The sequence below is a fragment of the Lissotriton vulgaris genome, chromosome 3_1 (assembly GCF_964263255.1).
Source record: "Lissotriton vulgaris chromosome 3_1, aLisVul1.2, whole genome shotgun sequence".
NCBI lineage: Eukaryota > Metazoa > Chordata > Amphibia > Caudata > Salamandridae > Lissotriton > Lissotriton vulgaris.
In genome coordinates, this window is record NC_141689.1 from 697,790,773 (window position 1) to 697,818,427 (window position 27,655).

General features: G+C 46.2%; 1 protein-coding gene across 1 annotated transcript in view; it reads left to right on the forward strand.

Annotated features, from left to right (window-relative positions):
* Positions 1-27,655, forward strand: part of FER (FER tyrosine kinase) — a 1,097,899-nt gene that overhangs the window by 279,013 nt on the left and 791,231 nt on the right. Inside the window, exons 5-6 of the mRNA XM_086961004.1 lie at positions 888-1,071; positions 12,180-12,317. Coding sequence (XP_086817130.1) covers positions 888-1,071; positions 12,180-12,317 — 322 coding nt within the window. The remainder of the gene's footprint in view (positions 1-887; positions 1,072-12,179; positions 12,318-27,655) is intronic.

Genomic DNA, 27,655 nt, shown 5'->3' on the forward strand with positions numbered 1-27,655 from the left:
TTGCTTAATCTCCACAACGGCCCCTCGCAGCGGGATGCCTGGCTTTCACCTTGGGGATGCCCAGTAATGGGTTATCTCGCAGGGGAATACCAGGACGGGTTCCCTAAGCAAGCGCTGGGACGCTTTCGGGCAGCCATGCGCTCTACAAATCAAATTTCATTTCATTTCATTTCATTATCCACCTTCGACATGCACCCAGGAATACAAAACATTACTTTGTAGTTATCTGAAGGTTTTCCCATTGAAAACAGATTTCTTTCCGAACCCGTACATAAAGGAGATAAATTTCTCATTTAAGACATTGATAAATTATTCCAGTGTCACTTAAAACTGCTTAGGTCTGAAAATGGGAAGGTCTGCTTGAGGGTGCTGTGTGGTAAAGAGGCGCAAGTCCTTTCACACTTGAAGTATGGTGTGTGCCTAGGGCCTGCTGCATAGCAGGTGAAAGGTGGGCAGAGGTTGCTGAAAAAGCTTTAATAAAATGTAGGGGCAGTGGATGCATCACTTTGGTCCTGATTAATACTTACTGTGAACCTGACAACAAGCATGATAGGAGGAATTGGCTAAACTGGATACAACTATTGCGTGGAAAGTGTTGCAATGAATGCCACCATATGAGATAATCTGAGTTTTAGAGACATTAGAGTTTCAGTGCTGATTGGGAGTAAAGGTTAAGTTTACCGTCACATAGGAAAGTTGGAAAATTATTTGTGTGTTTTGTAAAATAAAAAAATACATGAAAAAAAGAATACATTGCGAAGTGTATTTCTTAGCTCCTTATCCAGTGTGTGTGTCTATTTATTTTAGCATCATTCGGACGTAATTCAGTATGTGGCTTGGAAGAGTCCCTGTGCTTCATGAATTTTTATTTTTCTTGTTTATTGTAGGAAAGGAGACCGAAAAGGCTAAGGACCGATATGATAAAGCAACCACGAAACTCCACATGCTTCATAATCAGTATGTGTTGGCATTGAAGGGAGCTCAGCTACACCAGCATCAGTATTATGACACTACCCTCCCTCTATTACTTGACTCTCTACAGAGGATGCAGGAGGAAATGATAAAAGCACTGTAAGACATGCTTGTTTCCAATTTTGATTTTTTTTTTTCATCTGAGGTTTCGATATTCTGTTCCCCTGTCTGTAAATTAATTTAGATGCAAATAGTTGCTTTTGTGGTAAAGGTAAAATGTATTTTTAGGAAAGCACTCAGTGCAATTTGTAAAGACTGAGAAACCGTTAATGGTTAGACATTCGCACATTAATCCTTCAGTGCAAACCTGAGTTTATTATCCACTGTTGTAAGTCCAAAAATTAACCTAAGTATTTTTTAACGTTGTGCCGCTCGAAGTCGTGGTTAGAGCAGCAAGGCGTGCTGTGCCCTTTCCAAGTTATCCCCGGACCTGCTGGGCGCATCGTTGGAGGCGTAGATCAGAGAGTGGGACTGCGAGTCCCAGTAGTGCTTGCAGCGTCCTGAGGAGCCGCACCTGGAGACTCTTCCCGTCCCATCCCGCCTCCTGGGTGGTAAATACCGCGACTAGCGGCCCCTGCTTTGCAGGAGCCGCTCGAAGTCGTGGTGAGAGCAGCAAGGCATGCTGTGCCCTTTCCAAGTTATCCCCGGACCTGCTGGGCGCATCGTCTGAGGCGTAGATTAGAGAGTGGGACTGCGAGTCCCAGGAGTGCTTGTGGCGTCCTGTGGAGCCGCACCTGGAGACTCTTCCCGCCCCATCCCGCCTCCTGGGCGCCACGCCCTCTCCAAGCTCCACAAGTGCAAGCCTCGCGACGCGTATCGCGGGACGCGCCCGGGCGAAGACCGGGCCAAGAGCGGGCCCGTTTTAGCCTGTTCGAGCCCAGGAGAGACCGGACCGGGCCACCCATCTGAGCTTTACTAAGCGGGATAAACTAATTGGATTAAGCTGTCCTGTTGGTCTGCCTGCAATACAAGAACCCTCCACTATGGCCACGAGGGAGACCCGGAGCAAAGCAACGGCGGTGTCTGCCATGACTGAAGGTACTTTGGCTAATTTTTTGGTCAAAACTAATTGTAGAGCATCTAACAATATGTCTACCCTGGAAGCACAGTCAATTACTGGTACTGAATCTACAGGCCTCTCTACATCACTAACTTTAATTACTCCCTCCCAGGAATCACTGGAGGCTACTCATCTATCGCTACTGGACAGCATAGACCAAACCATTGAGTCTGTCCTTTTACAGCTCAGGTCTTCTTCACACTCCCAGCGTGACTCCCATCTTTCCGCCACGGACACTACCTTGAACTTATCACCTAAAACAGTCTTACCTACACGAACAGGGTTTGAATTGAATCCAAGACAAGCAAGAGGCATTAAAGAAGGAGCAGTTCCGAAAAGGAAAATATTTAGACAACCTAAGGGGGTGAAAAGGGCAAGAACGGACAAAGCTCCTAACAATTCAGTAGTAACCCCAGACTCAATGGAACGATCCCCTCATCTAACTGCTAATGTTTCTACGTCCCCACTATGGCACACACAAGTGTCGCCACCAGGGACAGGGGTCCCTTTTGTCTTCGGTGAAAACTCAAGGGCAGAAGGGGACCATTCCATATCACTTATTACTAATGTAATGGAGAGACTTTTAGAACCCCTGAATAAGAGACTGGATTGTATTGATAACCTGTTATTAGTAATTGAGACAATTATGGGGGATATGAAGGACGAATTAAAAGCCATGGGGACTAGTTCCCGTGTATTAGACCCCCCCGCAAATCCAGTGGCCGCTCTAGCAATAGGCCCTCCTACCGCACCCACATTAATAACTGCTCCCCCAGCCCATCCCCCCTCCTGTCCTATTCCTCCTACCTCTGTACCTATTCCACTCCCAAGACAAACCCCCCCAGTACCACAAGTGCGGACATCCAAATTGTCACCACCAACCTCCTCCCCAAGGCGAGGAAAAACACAGAGTAACGCAAATGTCCCAAGTGTACAAAATGTTCGGCCCCCGATTAGTTCACATTCAGTCAACCTCCCCCCAGAAGCTGCTGCTTACACTGCAATTCTGGCTGGAGTCCCAGAACTTACCAGCAACATGACGGAACCATTTGACTCCCTTAGAAATAAGGTGATTAGTTGGCTGAATATCCACAGACCATTGCCATCAAATCTGAGGGGGGACATCTTAATGGTCAGGCGGGTACCATTGGTGGGGCATGCCAGAAAGGAGATTAAGGGGGATTGCATCTTGGTCACTTTTAAGAGCTCCCAGATCGTCCAACATATCACCAATTGGCTAGGGGGCTCGGGAACTACTAGTATCCAACTACTACCGCTTTCCTTTTTTTACCCACCAAGAAATAACAACAAGGGACATCTGGGGGGTGATGAAGGTTGGACTAGGGTGGGTTTTGCCATAGATGGGACAAGGTATAGGCCCCCAAGATATCAATTCCCAATGCAAATAAATTACATGCACCCAATAGGTTTACTTGTCTTGAAGAGGTAGACTGACTGAATCAAGAACACGGAAAGGAGAGGAGTTTTGGGGCAGCCCATTCCAAAACAATTTCAGAGTCTGAACTGGAAGTGACAAGTACCAAAGACCCTCTAGCCATCCCTGTGCCTAACAGTCAGGAGAATATTGTTATACATCACTCCCCAAAACCTTTACCTAGGGTGCCAACTGATTGTAAGCTACTTAAAATTCTTTCATGGAACATAGCGGGTCTCTGTAATAAACTAGTCTGCCCAGACTGGGGCGCATACATTGACCACGCCGACATATGCATGTTCCAAGAAACATGGGCACGGGAGGAGCAACACCGCATGGGATTTGCGTCATATTCAGTTCCCCCTAAATGGGCAGGAAAAGGCCGCTTTCGGGGGGGTTAACAATTTGGGTGGCAACGCATTTGGGTTGCAGTGTTAAAACCCTGGAGACACTTTCAGATGTCCAGTGCTTGATTTTAGAGTGGCCGAATGGTTTTAGATTTGGAGTTATAAATGTTTATTCCAGGCCAGTTAGTGTTTCGGACAATTCGAAAACTATTGATGAACTGTCCACCTTTCTAACCCACTTCCCGGAGAGAGTTATGTACGTGGTGGGAGGTGACCTCAATTCCCAGTTCGAACCCCTGGTCGGTTTACTGGATGCAGTAAACCAGGAAGAGGACGATGTGTGGGGAATCCCTCAAGTAGCTGGACCCGTTGCGAGAGTATGGTCCCCATTAGCTTTACAGATCACAACTCGAACATTGACCCACTCGATAAGGGCATGCAATGGGCGTGTGAAGTCAGATGTGCCACAAGCCTTTACTTTTTCTCAATCAGGAAGGAGGGCACGCCTAGACTACATGTTTATTGAATGCAGGGAGTGGAAAAGAATTGTAGATTTTAAGATCATACAGAGGGAGGAGAGCGACCATGACCCACTGACGCTAGTTCTTGGGATCCCTGGTGCTGGTGAGGTGCCTTTAGCTGAAGGTGACAACTCAAACACAGCTATACTGTCCAGTAATAGACGCAGGATAAGATGGGACAAGCTGGCCAAAAACCCAACCGAATTGGCCAAAATGTATATTCAAATAATCCCAGCACTTGAGGGTGTTGCCGCACTTGTCCCGGAGCACCCCCCGGGTGACTTCCATTTAAAACTAGGCAACCTGCACAAAGCATTAGTTAGGGCCATAAAATAAACTTAAATCCTGTTGGTGTAACAAAGGTTGGCCACTATAGGAAGCCATCCTGGTACAATAAGGCGTGTAGACAGGCAAAAAGGGAGCTCCTCGAGGCACTAAACCAAAACACTAGCAGGCCCCTAATAAAAATAAGGAGGCAAATATACAGGGTCCTTACACGCCATGCCAGGGAGGAATGGGAAGCTGACAAATGGGCCGATCTAACTTCAGCTTTGGTGGTCAAAAATGCCCGTAAGTTTTGGCAAATTGTTAGTACAGGCTCGGTGGTGCCTGAACAAGCAGTGACACCGAACATCTCACCTGAGGTCTGGGAAAAACACTTTGCCAACCTTTACAAGGAAACATCCAACGACCTCTCGGGGCACATACCTCCAAAGGTAAACTCCTCAGAATGTGACCGGTCTGAGCTTACTTTCTCCTTTACGGAGGTCAGAATAGCAAACCTCCCCACGGGTAAGGCGGCAGGCCTGGATAAGGTACCGGGGAATTTATACAAACAGGAACCCGAGATATGGGCCCCCTACCTCCAAAAAATCGTTAATGTAATTCTAGGGGGGATGGCTCCTCCCAATACTTGGCTGGGGGCTGAGCTGGTGCCAATATTTAGGAAGGGCTCACCTCTCTTGCCGTCGAATTATAGGCCTATCAGCCTAATAGATGTTTCGCAGAAACTCTTTTCAAGGCTAATCCTGGATCACCTTTCAGAATGGGTAGAAGATTCAGAAATCTTGAGTGTTTACCAGGCAGGCTTCCGAAAGAAGGTATCCACCGTCGACCAGATTTTTAGATTAAAGATGTTGTTTTGGAAAATGGTCTAAATAAAGGGGGGCTCGCTGCATACTGTTTTTGTTGACCTCCGTGCGGCCTTCGATTTGGTCCCACGGGGAAACTTTGGAGTGTACTAAGGGATTTAGGTATACCCCCGCCCCTTTTACACATTCTAATTCGCCTCCACTCACAGAACTTTGCAAGGGTAAGATGTGGGAGGCAAGGGACCCTGTCGGCAAGCTTCCCTGTAGGCAAAGGGCTAAGGCAGGGTTGTGTATTAGCACCGACCCTGTTTTGCCTCTTTGTTAATGGGGTGATTGACTACCTGAACAGGGTCCCTAATAGGGACGCTCCTAGGTTGGTGGGAGCAGGTATCTCTGTGATCATGTTCGCATATGATACCTTGCTGCTCGCAAAGACACCAATGGGTATACAGAAAGTCCTGGATGCCTTTGTTGCCTTCTGCCATGACAGGGGCCTGGAAATAAACAAATCAAAAACAAAGTATATGATTTTTAACCCACCGACAACGACTCGCCCTAACCCTATCATAGAAGGTGTCCGCCTGGAAAGGGTCTCAACATTCGAATACCTAGGCCTAACTCTGAATGAGGATGACCTGGGCATACCACCAGACCAAATCCCAACTAAAGCTTTCCCAAAAAATAGGCGAGATTTTTAAACTTCTTAAACAAACTACATTTAAACCTGTGTCTCCTCCTCTTGAAATCTTTAAGTTGCAAGCACGGGGTGCGGTGATTTACGGGGGCGAGTTATGGGGACATTGCTGCTACTCAGACATTATTACCACTGAAAACAGGTTTATCAGGCAGCTGCTATCTCTATCATCCGGCACGCCCCTTCTCCCCACTAGATTAGACTTGGGACTCAGATCAATAAAGGAGGAACTAGGTTTAAAACCTCTGACCTTCTGGAGACGACTATGGGCGACTTCCGAATTGGCCAGTTACTGGAATGAATTGACTGATCTTTTACAACTACCAAACATCTGGAATATCCCATGGTTAAAATATATTAGGCAAGAGTTTGATAGATTGGGTTATCCTCAAGTTTGGAAGAACCCTGCAGAAGAGTGTAGTGGGCTATCCCGGCGGGAATTGGTGAAAACATACTATCACAAAAACGTGTCTGATTACCAATCTAACCCCAAACTAGGGCCATTGACTGTCATTCCTCGAGCAAAAGGATAATTACAAATTTGAGTCTGTCTTGGACATAATCAGCCCGAGTGCTCACAGGAAGCTATACCTCCAATGGAGATATGACTCCCTACCGCTCAGAGGTCTAACAGCACGATGGTACCATAACGCCCCTGCAAACTGTCCACTGTGCGATGCCGAACTAGAGTCGGATGTACACATGGTCTTCTTCTGTCCCTCCTATATAACCCCTAGGAAGAAGTGGATTATTCCCATCTGTAAAAATCTGGGTATTAGACCATACCATCAATCATACCGAATATTAAAAACTGACTTATCGCCATGTATTGTTTTTGGGGTCACAACATTTTTGGCTTCAATGTGGAACATCAGGAGGAAATGTCTGGGATAATGAACTATCTTGAGTGGTGTAACCTGGTAGGAGGTAATGAGTTCCTGTTGTATTAAAGGGATAGCTTAAGGGACACGCCCATCCCATGATGTTGGATAATGTGTGTTATATTTCCTTTTTTAAATTCCCCATAGTAATTGATGTTTCAACATTCTTAAAGTTGTATTTTATTGTGTTTCTTTTAGGACAGTCGTATGTCGAAATAAAGATTTAAATAATAAATGTTGAATGCTTTTCAAAACAATAACATGCTTTTGGCATATATGAATCATTCATTTGAAACTCCTGTAGCAGGGACAAACACTACATGTAAGCTGTATTTTGTTATATGGTAACATATTTGCAATTGACTTTATAGTAAACCATATGTAAACACCAAACAAATAGAAGAAGGTCTGTACATCTAAGTTGGGTATCTACCCTTTCCATGCAAATGATCGCTCTTCGGGGGTTAATTGTATGAATCACTTTTGCTAAAGGTGTATATAGAAGCCCATTAATGTGTGTTTGAGAGTGTAATTCATACATGATGTGCTTGTGGTGTAGCTTAGGTCTTTCGTTATTGATAGGCTCCTTTCTGTAAAGTTTACTTTCCCTTCATCAAGGTTGACTTTTGCACAATGAGCAAACCTTTTTTTCTCAGACAGTATGAAAGTAGATATTCCAGCATTGAACATGGCAATTTCAACAGTGTTCTATCCAAATTTTTATGTCCCTCCTAACAGACAGCACAATATGTCTCTTGCCAAAAAGACCTATCGTCACCTTACAGTGGGATTAGAGCTCACCCAAAGGTTGGCTTTATAGTCACTCTCATTTGCTTGCTTTTTATTCGTCAGCTTAATATTGGTCTTTACTTCCTAAGTTTGTACTTCTTCCTCCCCTGGGGCATGGTCACATTACCTGTGTACCTCCACTAACCACATTTGATGTACTACTTTTGGCTTTTTATTTAATCACTCAATGAGAGTGCATGTGTGTTCCAGCTGTCTCCCTCCTATATTGCCTCCCGTCCTGCTGTGCTCTGTATTGCTCTCTTGCATGTGTGCTTTTCCTCCATCACCCTCAGTGTTGTATGCTTCTCCTGCTGGTAGCTTTCTCAACTGTGTGCTTTCCCCTAACAGCTCCACGCTCCTCTCTCTAGCTTGTATGCTTCTCCCCCAAAGCACCTCATTCCTCTCTTGCCTGTGTTGCTTCCCCTTCCCCTCTGTATTACTTCTCTCACCCGCACCCCCCTGGTTGCTTCCGCTCCCCCTGTTGTTGCTTTTGCCCTCCATGTTACTTCATCCTCCTTGTTACTTTGCCCTCAGTATTGCTTCCTTCCCCAACTACGCCCTCCGTGCTGACTCACCTCACACAAGCCCCCATGTTGCTTCCCCCCACACGTGCCTCAAAATAGGAAAACAATGCTTCAGCAGTACTTTAACAAAATATGTATTACTCCAAGTCAGATTGGTAAATACAAGGTAAAATAGCACTTGCATCATTTTGTAGGTATGCTAGTTGCGCACATCTACAAAATGAGACCGGTGGAATCTCATACTGTCTTTTTATGTTTACTCGTTAGCCATTCTGCAGAGAATCCGGAAAGCTGTACAGCACCCCTAAAAAACATTTGCAAAGCCGCTAGGTCTCAAAGGAGAAACCTATTGGATTTGCCAATGCTTGTTCTTGTCTGCTAGCATCAACAGATAATCGTTTGAAGTTTAGAAACAATACTCCCTCCATTCTGTTTGATATTTAAAAGTATTGTTTGCGCCTTTGCCTATTTCTGTACTTCTGCTAGCCAATGCTTTCTTCCTGGGCTTTGACTGTTTTCCATCTCATCACCATGTTTTTATTTGTCCAACCATAAGGCCAAGAGTAGGTATTTACACTTAGGTGTTTCCTTTTTTGATCCAGGCCATTAAATCCATCTAGTGTCTAGTTTCAGTAAATTGATCTTCTTGTCGACTCAGTAATGTTGTCTTCCAGCTGCCCAATATTTCCCAATGATGGAACAGTTTCAGACTGTGGTTAAAAACGATCCCATCTTTCCCATACTTTAGACATGTTCTACGTGTGTTTAGACCTACCTTCTCTGCCCTCTGGATTACATTTGAAAAAGTGGTTTATTAGTTGACGTGGATTGTGGTCTACTAAAATTAGTAACCACGCTATCTTGTCCAGTTAAAGATCTAAGTAATTAAAATCTGACCTCAACCCCTGGTAGCTACGTTACAGAGCACACAGGCTTAACTTAGAGAAAATATATGAAGAAGTACTAAAATAGGTAAAAGTCAAAAACACAACACAATAAAAATCCCACTTCAATTTATAAAAATAGAGAATAACTTAATGAGCAAAATAAGGCAAAATCCATTAAGGGGGAATCCGAGATATGAATTTTTAAAGATTTGAGTAAAAGTATCTCCAAAATGTGAAAAGCAACAAGTATACTTAATGGCTGCAATAGACTGGGTCCTAGGCATAATTTCAGGCTGACTGCGATTTAGTGCAGGTCGAATACACTAACCAGGGTCCACCCGGTCCAATGTTTTACCTTGACACTTATTCTTTTTCTCTGGTAGTCAAAATCCATCATTGGGGCTGTATGCGAGGAAGGAGCCACGATTTCGGATAGGTGTTGGGTGAAGTTCCAGTGAAACTATTGGTTTTGGCAAGATAAGCTCCAAGCTGAGCAAAACGAACTTTGACCTGAGCGTGTCAGCAGGCTTTTTAGCTCCGACAACTGGTTTTAACTGTAAGGAGAAGTGGGTGCAGCAAGAAGGTTCGATAATCTGGAGTCTATCTTGTTCCATAATCGGATTAGTCAAGTCGTACCTTTCTCTGGTGCCAGGCTCAAAGAGAGTCCCTCTTTTTAAACTATCACGGGACACATGCGAGAAACAACACTTTATTCTGGAGGAGTTTGATCCCTTAAGAACTTATTACCACATCATCACCATTTCTGCTGAAGTTCTGGGTGATTTCAACTATTACTGCCTGAAGAAGGTGGTTGGATCAGTTTATAGCACCGGAACACGTCACGCTGCTACAAAAAAGCTCTAAATCGAATTGTTTTTTGTCAAAGATAGAACTGTACACAATGAGGCTTTTATCATGAAATTACTGTTGGATTAATGCTTTAAATGTCAAAAGTTTAATGTCTATTACATTATCCCGCGTTGAATTTGATTAGTATTATTTTGTGTATGTGATTTACTAGAGTTGGGAATTGATCCATGGCACAATAATTGATTTGCCTTTTTAGTGTACTTTTATGGTGTTTAAAAAAAAATAAAAGGATTTATTTAATAAAGCATTTTTATATATTAGCTTTAGTGATTTTGGGACACTCGCTGGTGGTATTGGTTTACTTGTGTATGGATGTGGTATGAGTTATAGATAGTGCGCTTCAAAACAGTCCAAAGGGAAATTATTGTTTTTACTTCCTACCAGAGGAGCCAAAACACACACACATCTAGGCTACTGCCTCTGCCTCTGCTCTGGGAACAGTTTTAACACCTCATCAGGGCTGTTCACCAGCTGGTTGAAAATTAGAAGCTAATGCAAAATAGACTTCAAGAGCTTCAGGTAGGAAAAAGGTAACTTCTAAAAGTACCCGTCCTATAATATTTATTAAACATCCATTTTTTTTATAATTAAGTTGAGCTATTAAGAAATATTTCAAATAGTACAACCATTTTCCTAGCTGGTCTCTAGCCTTAGACAGCAGATTGATTATTTAATATTGCTTCCTAGTGTTTCTGTGTAGTGAAAATATCTTTTTGGTGTTATACACGTTCTACTGTTAAATACTGTGCACCCTGCCTTGTGGGCTACAAGGCCAACATGGGATAACTTATTAATATTTAAAAGATAGGTTTTCTTTTGTCAAAAAGGCCAATTTGACAGCTTGGGTTGCAGTGTTAAAATTGGCAACAGTGGTAGGCCTGGAGTCATGTTTGTCTTATAGCACTAGTGGGTTGACTCTTGTGCTGTAGCCCACAGGTGTCATTTAATTTTCCATTGCATGGGTGTATTGTGGGATACCATATCCTATGCCTTTTATAGAAAAGTTAAATATGCCAAGTAGGAGCAAGTCAATTTGAACATGTTTTAAGAGCCAGGGCACATTCACTGGGGTCTGGTTAGCAGTCTCCAAGTGCACAGTCAAAAATCAGCTGCAATCAGAGGCACTTTCTCAAAATACATACTTTGTAAATAATTATACTGCAGCAATTTAATTCTTTCATTTTTAGAGACAGTAGAGAGTGGCTTACAGTCGAGCATATTCAGTGTCTGGAATGCCCCTAACCAAATCTCTCTCCTACTTCTCCCTCAGATCTGTTAGAACCCCTGTAAACAAGACAAGTAGTGGAGTGTTCAATAAGGGTATTAGTTCCCTACTGCCCTCTATCGTGAATAGTAAGTTTACTAATTCTTCTGTTGGTGGTTCTGTTTCTAAATCCCCATGTCAGTCATATTTCTCTCGTAATGAAGCTGTTGGATAAAAACTGCCCCATATGACATATGCTTGCATTAATTCATCAAAATGTTGCTATATTCATTTATCTTGTACGTCTCCTAAAAGTGTGATTCGCACTCTGGACCATGACTCAGTCGTCATACATAGGACCACATCTGGAAATTTCGACAGAAATAACATTGGCAGGTCGGGGCATAGCCTCTCAACAATATCCTGCTGCAGGAACTGCCCTATGGGTAACTTGTATATGTTTAAGGCTCCGACAGACTGCATCAGCTATCCTTTTCTTGCTGATTGCCAATTCATAGGAGTTATTTTCGATTACCCCATCCTTTGTGAGCCACCTAGCACTCTAGTGTAGCTTTAAGCTGACTTATAATGTTATCTAGTGAAATGTTTTTGTATGATCTTTGGGCCATGCTTGAGAGCCACTTGAAACCCAGCGTGATGAGGTCAACCTAGTGAAGCATGTAATGACCTTCCTTTGGATCATACTTTAGCTACAAGATTTTCTTTGACTGAGTTCTCTCCTTTTCACAGTGGAACAATTCCAGGTGGGGCACAAAGTTACCGATAAGTGTAAAATCTTATGTTTGAACTTTAAATAAAATAGTATTAGACTATAAGATGTTTTGTTTGCAGAATCTCTTCTTAGTAAATATTACTGGGTGAATATATTGTTTTTTTTCTCCAGAAAAGGAATTTTTGATGAATACAGTCAAATTACCAGCCTTGTATCGGAGGAGATTGTCAATGTACACAAAGAAATTCAGACCTGTGTTGACCAGATAGACCCTAGCACAGAATTCATTAGTTTCACAGATGTTCACAGGTAAAGTGGCATTTTTTGTCTCCTATTTGTTTGACTGTCTTCATAATTCTAATTTGAATTCACACAGTAAAAGAATGTAAGTGAGCTATTTACATCTATTTGTAAGCCTATCAATGTGGAGCACTTGCTGTAACTGCCGTTGTGGATGTCATGAGTTACTTTTGTAAATATTTTGGTGTTGTTTTGTGCAATAATACAAGTTGTATCGCTTGTCATTCTTTGCCTGTCGATCATGATAAACAAAGTTCCTTAGGCTCTTGAAGAGCCACTTGTTACAGACATAACGGTATGTATGGTCATTTGAGCAATGGGTTTTAGAATTAGTTGGTGTGGTCTGGTGTGTAGCAGCAACTGTTGGAAGGTGGTGTATTAGTAAGGGAAGGTAGACACCTACACTTAGTAATGCACCACAATCACAAATAAAGTCCAGCCAAGCCAAAAATAAATTACCCTTGCTCAACCGTTGTTAGCTTAACTCCCGAGCACTCAGGCTTAACTCACGAGCAGTCAGACTTAACTTGGGAGACAGGTGTATAAAGCATTTAAAACCACCAATAACATAAAATAAGTAACACAATAAAAATCTTACACCAAGTTATACAAATAGAAAGTATTTTTATGGTTAGAATGACACCAAAACGACTAAAATCCAATGTAGAGAACCAGAGATATGAATGCTTAAAGAATAAATGTCAAAAAGGTGTTCTAGTGCTTAAAGCATAAAGTTCCAACCTGGGACATCTGACTGCACCTGACTGGGACCAAGTCAAAGTTTCAGGGCCACCGTGATGGATTGCGGGTCAGATACGATGCGGTGGTTCGGGCTGGTCAAAATATTATTTTCACACTTTGTCACTTTTCTGGTTCTTTTTCTCGCAACATTGAGCTGGTCTCCTCGACAGGCCTGTGTTGCTTTACAACGACAGCGGCTTGCTTCAGCGCGAGGCTTTGTGATTCCTGGAGGTCTTGGTTCTCATCGCATTGCAGGGATGTAGGGCCAACAAGAAACAACTACTAAATGACAATGCCTTTTATTTATGTTATAAAAACGAAAACAAAAATAAAAGGCATGGTTATTTACAATATCAATAGCTCAGACTCTCACAAATGCAAGACCTATTGCATTGCAAATGCTTGTTTGCTAGAACCTCTTTGTTGTCTGTTGTGAGGAGCTGAGTCTTCGTTTATTTTCTTTTGAGGTCAGATAGCTCAGTGGGTTAGCTGCATTTGTTGAGATCTGTCCTCATAGTGTGCGCTGCAAATTCACCCCCATGCTCCCCTCAGTTTGGGTTTCTTCCGGGTTAGTACAAACCATACAAACAGTTATGAAATGTAAATATTAGAAAGCAGCTACGAGAAAGGTTTAGTAAAATCTTGGAAAATATTCCATTGAAGGACACTTTCATTAAAATAACCTGGGCAGTGCAGTCTTACGTTGTTTGACATTCTGTAAGACGGTCTGCTTTTCATTTTCTTGAGGACGTTTTTTTTGTTCAAAGCGCTAATCTACCAACTTGCTTAAAAACCGAGCTTAGTATCTAAACCTCCCAGGATCACGGGTGGTTGTCGCATGTCCGCCGCCGACCCGAAGGTAATCATTCAATTAATGAGGTCAAATTCAGAGGTGCTGTTTAGACTCACTCGCTCAGGCTGATGCAGAGATTGACAAAATTAGTTCCATTGGTTTAGGTAGTTGGTGGAGGTGACATATGTTGCTTAAAGCGCAACCAAACAGTAAGTGCTATGTAAAGAAAAGCATTGGCAAAGCCAAGCGTTCCTGCCTCCCGTCCCCCCAGAGCAAGCCTATCAAATTTGGCAGTTCTTTTTGCTAATCTTATGCCTCATCAGCAATGTGTAAAAAATAATAATAATAATCATTGACACACCCAGTAGATTTTGCTTAGGCGAAACCTATTGGCTTTGTCAGTGCTTGCTATAGAGAAGCCTTCTGCACAGCTGCACTGTCAGGCGGGATACGCCGGCCAGAGCCACATTCCATGCTAGTGCAGCATCGCACATGCGCTTTGATCTCATCCCACTCTTCTTCAAATATGTTATTTATCTGTGGAAGCAGTGCAACCTTCTTTAAATGTACTGAAGCTTGGCGTTTAGTTAGGCGCCGTCGTGTCTAATACGCCCGGCAGCGGCGCTCCAGGGCACTTGCACCTACGGTGTTTCAGCCTTTGAACAAACACACCTTGTCTCAATCACCTAATATTGTTGTCAATACTAGTAGCCTTATTGCCGTGATCAAACTATGGGAACTGTGATGCCGCACAATGGGGGCGGGGTGAGTGAGTGTGAAAAACAAAGGAGAGTGGTTGGCAGGGAGTGGGCGCCAAGATGCCGCCTCATGTTTCACTTGCCTGAGGCACTAACAGCACTTCACAGAAACAACGGGTGGGGAGTGGAGCAGGGAATTTTCAACTGGTAAAGAATGAGGAGGGGATGGCGGGGCTAAAGGCAACACGGGAAATGGGTGAATTAAAAGCTTGGCACTTGGAGGAGTTTTGAGTTAGAATTGCAATAACCATTGAGCATAACTAGGGGAACAAGTGAAAAAAAATAAAGTTAAAATAAAACGCGAGACACGGCCTGGCGGCCGTGAAAGTGAAAGTACGGCCGGCCGGCCGGCCGTGAATAATTAGGGGAGGAGGGAGGAGCTGGGGAACAGATGGCTGGCTTTGATGTGCACGCGCTTTATGCCAATGCGCTTGCACATTGAGCTTGCTTTTCACGGGCACTGGATGAAATCGCCAGTTTGGTTAACCTCTGGATAAGCCCCTATATTCTCGCAAGCTCAATGCGCAAGCGCATTGACAGGCGAGACCTAAAAAGGTGCGGCAGCTATAGGTGAAATACCTGATGCTGTATTGCCACTTTGGATTAGGCTAGATGAAATTCCAACTTGGACGACCACAGAATTCCTGTGGCCGAGCAAAGGAAATTGAAGGTCATTCTTATGGAAGAACAAGCCTCACATACATAACTGTGCCATGCTTCATCATCAGCAACCTCTCCCCACCCTGGTAGGACATTACCACCAGGGCACGCTCCAGATTCCTGAATTAAAAATAACATATAGTCACAGTGGCACTAGGAGATAGTTAGGGATCCTTGGCCCTGAGGAATGCCCAGACATGTTAGGGCTATCCAAAGAGGGCAGAAACGTTGGGCTAGCTATTGAGATGATGCTAGTCGTTGTTTCTCAATCAATCAATCATTTATTTGTGAAGCGCACTACTTACCCGTAAGAGTTTCAAGGCGCTGGGGGGGTAGCTGCTGCTACTGGTTGAACATCCAGGTCTTGAGTTGTCTCCTGCAAGTCAGCAGGTTTTCGGCTTGTCGTAGGTAGAGGGGAAGGGTCTTCCAGGTCTTGGCAGCGTGGTGAGAGAAGGACCTGCCTCCGGAAGTGGTTCTACGGATGCGCGGGACCGTGGCCAGGGCGTGGTCAGCAGATCGGATTTTCCTGTTGGGTACGTAGAAGGAGAGTCAACTGTTGAGATAGGCTGGTCCGGTCTTGTGGAGTGCCTTGTGTGCGTGGATCAGGAGTTTGAAGGAGATTCTCCTGTTGACGGGATGCCAGTGCAGGTTCTTCAGGTGGGGGGTGATGTGGTCGCGGCGCGGGATGTCGAGGATCAGGCGTGCAAAGGCGTTCTGGATTCTCTGCAGTCTGTAGATGAGCTTGGACGAGGCTCCGGCGTAGAGGGCATTACCGTAGTCGAGTCTTCTGCTGACTATGACCTGGGTGACTGTTTTCCTCATGTTTGTCGGGATCCATCTCTATATCTTGCGGAGCATGCGGAGGGTGTTGAAGCAGGTGGAGGAGACTGCAATGACTTGTTTGATAGCTCTTAATACGGTTATGCAAGAACTAAGTCGATGCAAGTCAGGATCACCTGACGATCCCTGCCCTCCTAAACTTTGGAACACCATAGCTGATTTTGTGGCCCCCACTAATCAGCAAATATGGAATATGTCCATCTCCTCCGGGGTGTTCCCGAATATTTGGAAACATGCCACTCTCCTCCCGCTAAAGAAAAAACCAAATGGGGACCCCAAGGACCTTCGTCCGATTTCTCTGCTGGCAGCACCAGGCAAAATGCTTGAGAAAGTAATCCAGCGCCAATTGAATCAATTCATTGAAGACAATAAAATATTACATGAGACGCAATCAGGCTTTAGACCCGGCTTCAGCACTGAAACTGCACTAATTGAGGTGGCAGAGTCAGTGAGGTGGTCGATGGATTCAGGAGACTCAGCGATGCTGGTGCTCCTGGATCTGTCGGCCGCTTTTGATACGGTCGACCACGCTAAACTATTGTCACGACTGGCGGAGATAGGCATCCAGGACCAGGCACTGGGTTAGCTACAGTCGTATCTGACCCAGAGAACACAGAAGGTGGCGCTAGGGACCGTTTCTTCAACACCTAAGGCCCTCAGCTGCGGTGTCCCTCAGGGTTCGGCTCTTATCCCACTTTTATTCAATATTTACCTGGCTCCACTCTTCACGCTGATTGCCCACTGGGGGGTCAAGGCAATTTCATATGCCGACGACCCCCAACTGGTGTTTCCATATTCAGAAGTGTTGGAGGCGTCCTTTTTGAGCTTCAAGGCTGTCTCCAAGATGTGGCTTGCTGGATGAACACAAATAAACTAAAACTTAACGCTAACAAGACGGAAGTGATCTTCTTCGGCAAAGGCCCCCCTCCTCCATCTGAACTTTGGTGGCCGGCAGAGATGGGACAAGCCCCCTCGCCTAGCCATTCGGCAAAAAATCTGGGGGTGCGGTGGGACGACAGTCTGTCCTTTGCATCACATATCCAGCAAATAGCTGTCTGCTGTCTGTGTCAGCTGAGGAATCTCCGTAAGATTCTACGACTCTTACCAGCAAGTTGCCGAAAAACAGTAATCCATGCCACAGTGATATCTAGGCTGGATTACGCAAACGGCCTGTATCTGGGCTTACCAAAGTACCTAATACAGCGACTGCAACTGGTCCAAAAGGCGGCTGCGAGACTATTAATGCGGATCCCCTTCAAGCATTCAGTCTCTCCGCATCTTCTCTCCCTTCATTGGTTACCAGTAGCAAGCAGAATAAAATTTAAGGCGCTGTACCGACAGGATTTTTGGACCAGATGGGATCAGCTCCTAAGAGCCCCTCTAACCCAGTCGGAACGTAACCATCTCCCTCCTCAGGACCATCTATCCAGGCACCTGGGTACCTACCTGAGGATGGGGAACTCGCAATATATAAGCTCATATTATCAGAAACACCACTAAATCTATAGGGATACTAAGAATACTCACTGATTACTAAGGACATCCCTGCCCTACACCACACTCATACCTCATAGTCTCGCGACCTCATGGGTCCAGACTAATCTACCCTGGGGCAGTTCTGATTATCTACCATTACACACTAACGTCAGTCAGTGCTCTCATTAACGCCTCTTTCCCTAGAGACGATCTCATTACACACCAGTGTCCTCCCTGGTGCTCTCATTAACATGCCACAATCCTGTGGGTATACACACATGGGCCTGCAGTCCCAGCACTCTCATTTACACACGGTCCGCAATCCGGCAGACCTACACACCCCTCTGTCTTAGGTGCTCTCATTTACACACGGCCCGCAATCCGGCAGGCCTCCACACTGGTCTCCTCCCCAGCGCTCTCATTAACGCCACTTACCAATGACGACCACTTTCCTATGAATACCTTCAGCTCTCTGTCTCTCTATGTTGGGAAGTCTCTCTCCCTATTCACTAAGGGTTTGCTACTACAGTAATAAAAATTGGTATGGTTTTCCGAATTACAATATGTACCTTCTGCTCTTGGCATCAAATGTTCCCTTTCCTCCTATTTGCTCAGTCACTCCTTACCTGATCGGGATTCTCATCCGTTCATGCAAACAATTCCTGACTAGAGGACCAGTTTACCATGATTGAACAAGAATACAAGGCACATGTCGGTTCACTAAGAACAGGCCTCTCTGTTTATTTTAACAATGATAAAATGCACATGCAAGGTTATCAATGGGGTCTCTTGACTAACAGGAACTTTAACACACCGCTGAAAGAAAAGGATTAGACATACAATAGCCTAGGGAATAAGGACAAGATTAAGGTGTAATTGTAAAGGGTTATCAGTGGGGTCTCTTGAACTTTAACACACCGCTGAAAGAAAAGGATTAGACATATAATAGCCTAGGGAAAGGAAGGATATCACCTTATGAGTGTGAAGTCTTGCTCCAGCTGTCATCTGGGCTCCTCTCTCGTCTGTGTCTTGGCTCATCTCAGACTCTCTCTCTCCTGCACTCTTGGATACACATCTGCGCTGATCACTTTGCACTGGATTTCTCTCCCCCACGGACTCTCTCCACATTCCAACTTCAATCTAATGGTTCCTGCCGCTCTGATCACTGTTCATTCCACTAGCTTGTTCACTCTGTTTCAATGTTTCTGTGCCAATGTCCAATTAACTCCAGCTGCTCCCACAGGTTAATCCACGATATAACTTCAGTCTCTTCTAAAAGGCATTACTTCAGACTCCAGCTATTCACAACTCCTCCTGATAAGTAACTGCTTCTGACTGCTTCCTTCAGTTCCAGCTCACTGACTGTCTGTTTGTCTTCTCTCTGTTCCAAGCATTTTCTGTCTCTTCTCCTCTTGCAATTCCACTCCTCCAACTCTACCAACACTCTCTGCTCCTCCAATTCAACTAACTGCAACTTCAGCTCAGCTCTCTCTCTAGCTCGAACTCTCTCTTTGCAACTCCAACAACTCTCTCTTCTACCACTCCAGCTCAACTAACTGACTCCGCCTCTGCACTTCGCTGATATAGAATGCTGTTTCCTCATGGAAAGTCCCAGCCAGCAGCTTCCTCCCACCAATCCCATGCACCAGGCTCCTTGCGCTAGACGCTCCCACAGTGACCAGCTGCTTGTTTCGTCTAGAGTTTATTTTAACAATGATAAAATGCACATGCAAGGTTATCAATGGGGTCTCTTGACTAACAGGAACTTTAACACACCGCTGAAAGAAAAGGATTAGACATACAATAGCCTAGGGAATAAGGACAAGATTAAGGTGTAATTGTAAAGGGTTATCAGTGGGGTCTCTTGAACTTTAACACACCGCTGAAAGAAAAGGATTAGACATATAATAGCCTAGGGAAAGGAAGGATATCACCTTATGAGTGTGAAGTCTTGCTCTAGCTGTCATCTGGGCTCCTCTCTCGTCTGTGTCTTGGCTCATCTCAGACTCTCTCTCTCCTGCACTCTTGGATACACATCTGCGCTGATCACTTTGCACTGGATTTCTCTCCCCCACGGACTCTCTCCACATTCCAACTTCAATCTAATGGTTCCTGCCGCTCTGATCACTGTTCATTCCACTAGCTTGTTCACTCTGTTTCAATGTTTCTGTGCCAATGTCCAATTAACTCCAGCTGCTCCCACAGGTTAATCCACGATATAACTTCAGTCTCTTCTAAAAGGCATTACTTCAGACTCCAGCTATTCACAACTCCTCCTGATAAGTAACTGCTTCTGACTGCTTCCTTCAGTTCCAGCTCACTGACTGTCTGTTTGTCTTCTCTCTGTTCCAAGCATTTTCTGTCTCTTCTCCTCTTGCAATTCCACTCCTCCAACTCTACCAACACTCTCTGCTCCTCCAATTCAACTAACTGCAACTTCAGCTCAGCTCTCTCTCTAGCTCGAACTCTCTCTTTGCAACTCCAACAACTCTCTCTTCTACCACTCCAGCTCAACTAACTGACTCCGCCTCTGCACTTCGCTGATATAGAATGCTGTTTCCTCATGGAAAGTCCCAGCCAGCAGCTTCCTCCCACCAATCCCATGCACCAGGCTCCTTGCGCTAGACGCTCCCACAGTGACCAGCTGCTTGTTTCGTCTAGAGACCTGAGCCCAGAGACACTTCCTGATTAGATTCAGCTCTGGCCGGTTCTCTCCGGTTCGCTTAGGGCGAACAACAGCTTTAACTATAAACTTTACCTTTTCCCTTGAAGCCTCTCAGCTCCATCAACATGGAGTCCCTCTAGTTCTAGGCCTGTACGCCTGAGAAGGATGAAATAACCCTTAGCTCTGTCAGAGTACTTACATAAACCATACCAATGTGTAATATAAAGTCAGGACCACAGGATCCAACCTCTACTATAAGCAGTAATAACAGGCCAAAGCCAATAGGCAATAGATGGCCTCTTCTATGTCTGAAAGAAAGGGCCTAAAAGGGCCAACACAAGCCAGGAACACACATCCTAGATGTGAGCAAGATTAAAGTCTATATCACTGCCCACTAGGGCCAAAAAGCCTGTCAAGACAGGCGCTTACACTGGCTTTCAGATCTTTGTAGGGCAACTGTCCAAACTATCTGAAAGCCCGACTGCCAAGATACACCCAAGCTCGCTCCCTCCTATCCAATAACCTTGTTCAGATTGCAGTTCCTAGAGCAAAAAGAGCTCGGCTGGGAGGACGAACTTTTTCGGCCAATGTGGCGACACTTTGGAACTACCTGCCCCCTGCTCTTCAACAGGCCCCCTCCAAGTTATGCTTCAAGCGTTTGCTGAAAACCTGGCTTTTCGCCCAACCGCGCTAGACGCCAACACCCCTAGCCCTCATGGTCAATAAATATCTTGTTCATATAGCGCCGGGACACCTCCTCGCGAGGTAGCTGTTCGCGCTTTATAAAACTCTGTATTATTATTATTGTTTGGTCATGGTGAATTTTGAGTCGAGGATGCCTCCCAGGTTGCGTGGGTGGTTGGTGTGGCCGGGGGGGCACTCCCCAGTGATGCGGGCCACCATGAGTCGTCCCATGCTGAGGGGTTGGACCAGAGGATGAGGATCTCCGTCTTGTCTGAGTTCAGCTTAAGTGGGATTTCCATCATCCAGTCGGCGACTGCCTTAATTCCCTGGTGGAGGTTGGATTTTGCGGTGAGAGGGTCCTTCGTGAGGGAGAGGATTGGCTGCGTGTCGTCGGCGTAGGCTATTATGTTGAGGTTGTGCTGTCGGGCGATGCGTGCTAGTGGTGCCATGTAGACGTTGGACAGCGTCGTGCTGAGGGAAGATCCTTGTGGGACGCCGCAGATGATCTCGGAGGCCTCGGACCGGAACGGGGGGAGGCGGACTCTGAGTTCTGCCGGAGAGGAAGGAGGTGGTCCAGTCCAAGGCCTTCTCCCGGATGCCTGCATCTTGGAGTCGTGTGCGTAGTGTGCGGTGGCAGACGGTGTCAAAGGCGGCAGAGAGATCCAGGAGGATGAGGTCTCTCCGTTATCTAGAAGGATCCTGATGTCGTCTGTGGCGGCGATGAGGGCGATCTGGGTGCTGTGGTTGCTGCAGAATCCTGTTTGGGAGGGGTCCAGGATGTTGTTGTCTTCGAGGTGATGGGTGAGCTGGGTGTTAACTAACTTCTCGATGACCTTTGCTGGGAACGGAAGCAGGGAGATGGGTCGGAAGTTCTTGAGGTCGCTCTGATCCGCCTTGGGTTTTTTCAGCAGGGCGTTGATCTCTGCTTGCTTCCAGTTCTCTGGGAAGGTGGTGGTCTCAAAGGAGAGGTTGATGATTTTGTGCAGGTGGGGTGCGATGGAATTGCTGGCTTTGTTGAAGATGTGGTGTGGGAGAGGGTCGGACGGGGATCCAGAGTGGATTTTACCCATGGTCTTGATTGTGTCCTCGATGCTCACGTTGGTCCAGGTTGTCAATGTGTCGTGGGAGGTGGGGTGCGGTGGGTCCGGTGCAGCGATGTCTGCAGGGGTCATCCGGGGTTTGAGACTGTCATGGATGTCGGCGATTTTCCGGTGAAAGAAGGTGGCGAGGGAGTCGCATAGGGCTTGCGATGTCGTTGGTGCTGGAGCTGGGGTTGGTGAGTTCCTTCACGATGGTGAAGAGCTCCTTGCTGTTGTGTGCGTTGTTGTCAAGACGGTCTGTGAAGGAGGTCCTTTTGGTGGTCCTGATGAGGTGGTGGTGGTTGCGGATGGCGTCTTTGTGGGCATCCCACTTATTTGTAACCTTCTATGCGGTCCCCAATTAATAAAGGCTATCCACAGGAACTATGAGGTATTTTCAATTCACAAATCTGGATCCCGTCTTTGATTAAGAATGGCACAATTGTGTGTGAGGCTTCATCTTCCATAAGGATGACCTTCCCTTAGCTCTTGCACAGGAATTCTGTGCTCGTCCAAGTTGCAAGTTCATCTATCTTGGCCTGAGGTGGCAATACAGCAAAAAAGGGGGGGGTAACCCTGGCCAATGAGGTACAGGGTGCCACCCTCTCTGAAGACCCCTTCTCGTAAAGTGCGGCATTTAGTTGTCTCAGAAAGCACTATTCCACAAAAATCAAAATGGAGAAATTCTCTCCTGGAGGTTCATTTCGGCCTAGGCCAACCTACAGATGCGCCCAACTTTCCCTTTCCAACCCCTCACCTAATGCAATTACAAGGACCCCTATGTGGCTGGGGCTGCTGGAAGTGAATCTGGGCCCGGGTCCCGTCTCAAGTGTCTTTCCCTCTTTGAAGACCAATTTAGCTACCCACCACCTTTCTGTCCTGGCTCTGTAACTGCAGAACTCCTCCCACCAGATATTTCCTTTGGTTTAGCATAGGCCACTTCACACCTCATTAAGGCAGCTTGGCTCAGCCTGCCGAAGACTGACCTATCAGAGGAGGCTGCTTCAGGGCTGACTTTAGGTAACTTTTAGAGAGCAGTTCTAAAACGACTTTCCTGCAATTATAATAACAACAACCATGTCAAATTACTGGATTTATTGCAACTATTATTTTCATACTTTGAAGTATTATTTTACCTCACTTCTGTCTCAATGTAAATTGTAAATTGATATTTGTATAGTGCACTACTCACCCGCAAGGGTCTCAAGGCGCTTGTACGAATACCGTTGTGGAACCTCTCCTGGCTTTCCCTGTGAGGCGTCCACTCCTGGGCACCCCCAAGGTGGAGACCAGGCATCCTTAGCATTGTGGGGGACGTTGTGGAGATTAAGTCCGGAGCTCCTAGTGCTTGGGATCCCCTTCTTGGAATTATCCCTGTTAGCACTCATCTTTAACGAGGAACACAAGTAACCGGATTGAAAGTAACTGGATTGCAACCTGAAAGTAACTGGATTGAAGTGTATGGTGTAACACACGTACCTGAAGCACTGGCGGCTGGGACCCCTGCCACTTTCACCGGATCATCATCATCATAGGCGGAGCCCAGGACGGTGGGTGAGAGCCTGCTGTGGCTGCTGCAGTCGCCGAGGAGGTTGGTTGCGGTCAGTAATCTGTGATCGACCGGGAGGCTGTGGGCGTCGGAGAAGCGTTGTCGTCTGGGGCCCGACACTCTCAGCGGATCTTCGGCGGCGGGTTGGAGCCCGCCGTGTCTGTCTGCCTGCCGTATCTGCCTTCCGTGGCTGCTGCGATCACCGGTCTTAAGTGGGCACCTTTGGCCCGATCTTCATCGCTGCCCCTGACGGGGAGTGCGAGCCTGCCCTGATCGCCGGTCACAAGCGGAGGCACCTCTGTCCTCTCCCCTCCCACCGGAGTGTCCACCGGGAGCTATGACGGTGGATGGCGGCGGAGCCCCTGAACAGTAGCGGTGGGGCTGCAGTGCTTCTTGGAGAGCTGGGCGGCGGGTCGGCTGCATTACGGCTTCGGCGGCCCCCGGGAGGACCGCGCTGCGATCAAACTCGGAGAGAAGTCGCCTCATAGCCCCGCCCCCCCAGGAAGTGCACTGAATAAATCAAAACAACGCTGATAGCACTACAATCGGCTATCATTCATTAACTGAGTTCTTTATTTCTTTGGAACCTACAAGTGGAAAAGAGGAAGCTACACACCGACAACGTGGAAAAAGGGCGTATTGAAGCCAGCAGATTAATCATCTTGTACAAAAAACGACCCCAGGACTATGGCAAGGTATCGTGCATCCTGCTCAGTTTTTCATTTTCATTTTTGTACCGCTTTTAAGCTGTTTTTACATGACTAAACTTTTGTGATCTCTGCCCAAAATGGCTGGGGCCATAAAACTGTAGTATTTACTCTCCATTTCCCTGACTCCCTCAGAAAACAGATCTTTCACCCAAAATGGCTGGGGTCATAAACCTGCAACAACAAATTGCCAGACCCTCACAAAGCTAATCTAAAAGCACTGCCTTCCCCTGGCCCTCCAAAATAGACATAGGACTCACCTCTACCTACCCTCCCAATAAGATAGAAACAGGACTTCCTCGAAACCTGTCTGCATCTCTGATCTCAGGACATAATAACAAACATAGGACTACTATACTCTGTGCTACCTCTCTATCCTGGCGGCCATCTTAGACTAGTCAATCCTAATCTCTTCACCATGACTAACGAAGCAGCCATCTTAGGCTAGTCAAATCCTCTACCCCTCCATACACACTTCCTAACTTCTTCTCCCACACCTCCCCCGCGCACACCATAGCTCTTTTCTTACACCTACCCTCACAGCGCCCCTCACCTGTCTCTTCCCCTTTGTCCAACATGGAACCCACGGGCAAACACACATATAAAATGAATTACCCCCCAGACCTCTCCAAAAAAAAAGCAAAACGTTTTAAACAAAACTTTTTAAAGTCCCACCCTGAAACCCTCTTTTTAGACACCTACTACTCCCTCATCAATGGAGCTAAGAGCACCGATATCATTCTTCACACTACACGCAGAGCACAATGGAGAAAAGCATTCCTCACCCTACTCACCATATCGACCACCAGGAAAACTGCCCATGGCATAACACTTTCCACCACACCATCCCAACTCTACCCAGCTAGAGCATCCATCACTATCTACAATAACGGTACTATCTTAATTCAATCCACAGACAGAAACCTCAACCTATTTGACAACCTGTTCCCCACTTTCAAAGAATACATCTCCAATGCTCAGATCCCATACCATCTGGCCCCCAATCCCAACATCCTCGACCTCACAGCACCTCCTACCACTAACACGCACCTCCTCCCTCCCTCCAGTACTCTACTCTATCACCCCGGCTACTTACACATCACACTCCTCTATCCCAGACGCGGATCTCCCCTCCGCCACCAACACCCACACCCCCTCTACCCCACTCCCACTTAACCAGAACCCCACTCTTCCGACTAGCTTCTCAGAACAACCAACCTCACCTGACAGCACCCAACACAACATGACTCTCTCCCAACCCATCACCCCCCCCACTCTTTGCACTCCCGTCACTCCTAGCCCTCACTTTTCCCTCAACCTCTCCCCCCCTTACTCTTTGTACTCCCGCCACTCCTGGCCCTCACTCCTCCCTCAACCTCTCCCCCCCACTCTCACTCCCTTCTACCACATTGTCACCCCCGCAACACCCAGCCTCCACACGTCCCGCAATTGCCTCACCCCCCATCAGTGATTCCCTGTCCAATAACACCAACACCCTCTCTAATCCTCTCACTCACCCCCCCAACCTCCCTACCTACCCAAACAGCAACACACTTACTAACACTGCCAACTCCAACTCCAACCACTTCACTAACACCCCCACCCCTCTCCCCCCCTTCTCCAGTAATCTAGACACTTGCTCGCCATCACTCCCCACCCCCAACCCCTTACCCAACTCCACGCTGGACACGATCATGTCCATCCTCCTCCAAGTGAGAGAAGAACTCCACACCCTCAAAGAGTTTCTCCTCACACACACCAGACACCCCCCTCCCACCTCCACTTCTCAACCTAACAACTTAACAACCTCACACCCTACTCACCCCCCACAGTGGACCTCTATCCCCTCCCGCAATACCTCCAACAGCCCTCGACGCACCATCAAGACTCTTTCGGACCTCGACATACACACCCTACTCTGCACATATGTTCCTACGATTCTCTTCAACCCTCTCAGACACCCCACGCATAACAACAGAGGCTCCGTCCCCAACAACCTCACAAAAGTCCCCCTCACTCTAGATCCCCCCCCTCCTCACCCCCAGACTCAAATGCACACTTCTCAACTGTAGATCGGCCCAAAGACACTCCTCGGAGGTCGCTGTTCTCATCATCTCTTTGAACCTTGACCTAGCCATCCTAACTGAAACATGGTTAACTGAATGTTCTACTCCTATCATGGATATCCTAGTCCCCCCCAACTATTGCATCATTAGACTTGACAGACCCAGGAAGACAGGCGGTGGAATCGCATGCATTTACAAGAGCAACCCTTCAATTAATAAAGTCTCCGCCCCCTCTCTTACCTCCTGTGAATACATCTGCCTTGATGTCATCAGTAAAAACAAACCTGTTAGTTCACAGCACATCATCTATCACCCACCTGGGGACAACCTCGCCTTCTCCCAACAACTCATGGACACAATCTCTATCAACTCAGGACGGCAAAACACACAAATTTACCGTGGCGATTACAATGCACCTTCCTGTGAAGATTTCTCTGCTTTCTTTAAACAAAAAACTGACCACAAACATGAGCGATCTCCTCATTGACGCAAGCCTCTACTCCAAACATCACTGCATAACACCCAATGAACCAAAAAACAATGCGACATGGTCATCCTTTGACACGTACTCTGAAGAAGAAATTGACAGTCTACTCAGCACCCTGAAACCATCCAATCACCTCAATGACCCTCTTCCTGCTAACGCTGTAAAAGACTTCACCCCTTTGCTCCTCCCACTCTGGACTAAAGTTATCAATAGCTCACTTCAACAAGGAACCATCCCTGACTCCCTCAAAGTTGGACAAGTTAAAACCTTTACTAAAGAAACCAACAGCAGACCCCACTGATCTAAACAACTACCGTCCTATTACCAACATTCCCACTCTCTCCAAACTGTTGGAAAAATGCGTTCAACTACAATTGACAAAGCACATAGAACAGCTTGATCTCCTCAACCCTCATCAATCAGGCTTCCGAGCAGGGCACAGTACCGAAAAGGCTATGACTCGCATAATTGACGACTCCCTCCAAATTTTAGATCACAATGATACCTGCCACCTCATCTTTCTTGATCTCTCTTCAGCATTCGACACTGTGAAACATGAGAACTTACTCGAACTCTTAAAAACAAGAATGGGTCTTTCTGGGACTGTTCTTCAGTGGTTCACCTCCTTTCTACACAACAGGTCTCAGAAATTCAAGAGCAACAACTTGATGTCCTCCCCAGTACCTGTATCGTTAGGTGCCCCTCAAGGATCCTGCCTATCCCCTACTTTGTTCAACCTAGTTATGGAACCTCTCACCACCTTGCTACAAGCATCCAATGTACACTTTCACATGTACGCCGATGACACTCAACTATATCTCAGACTACAATCCCCCAAAGAC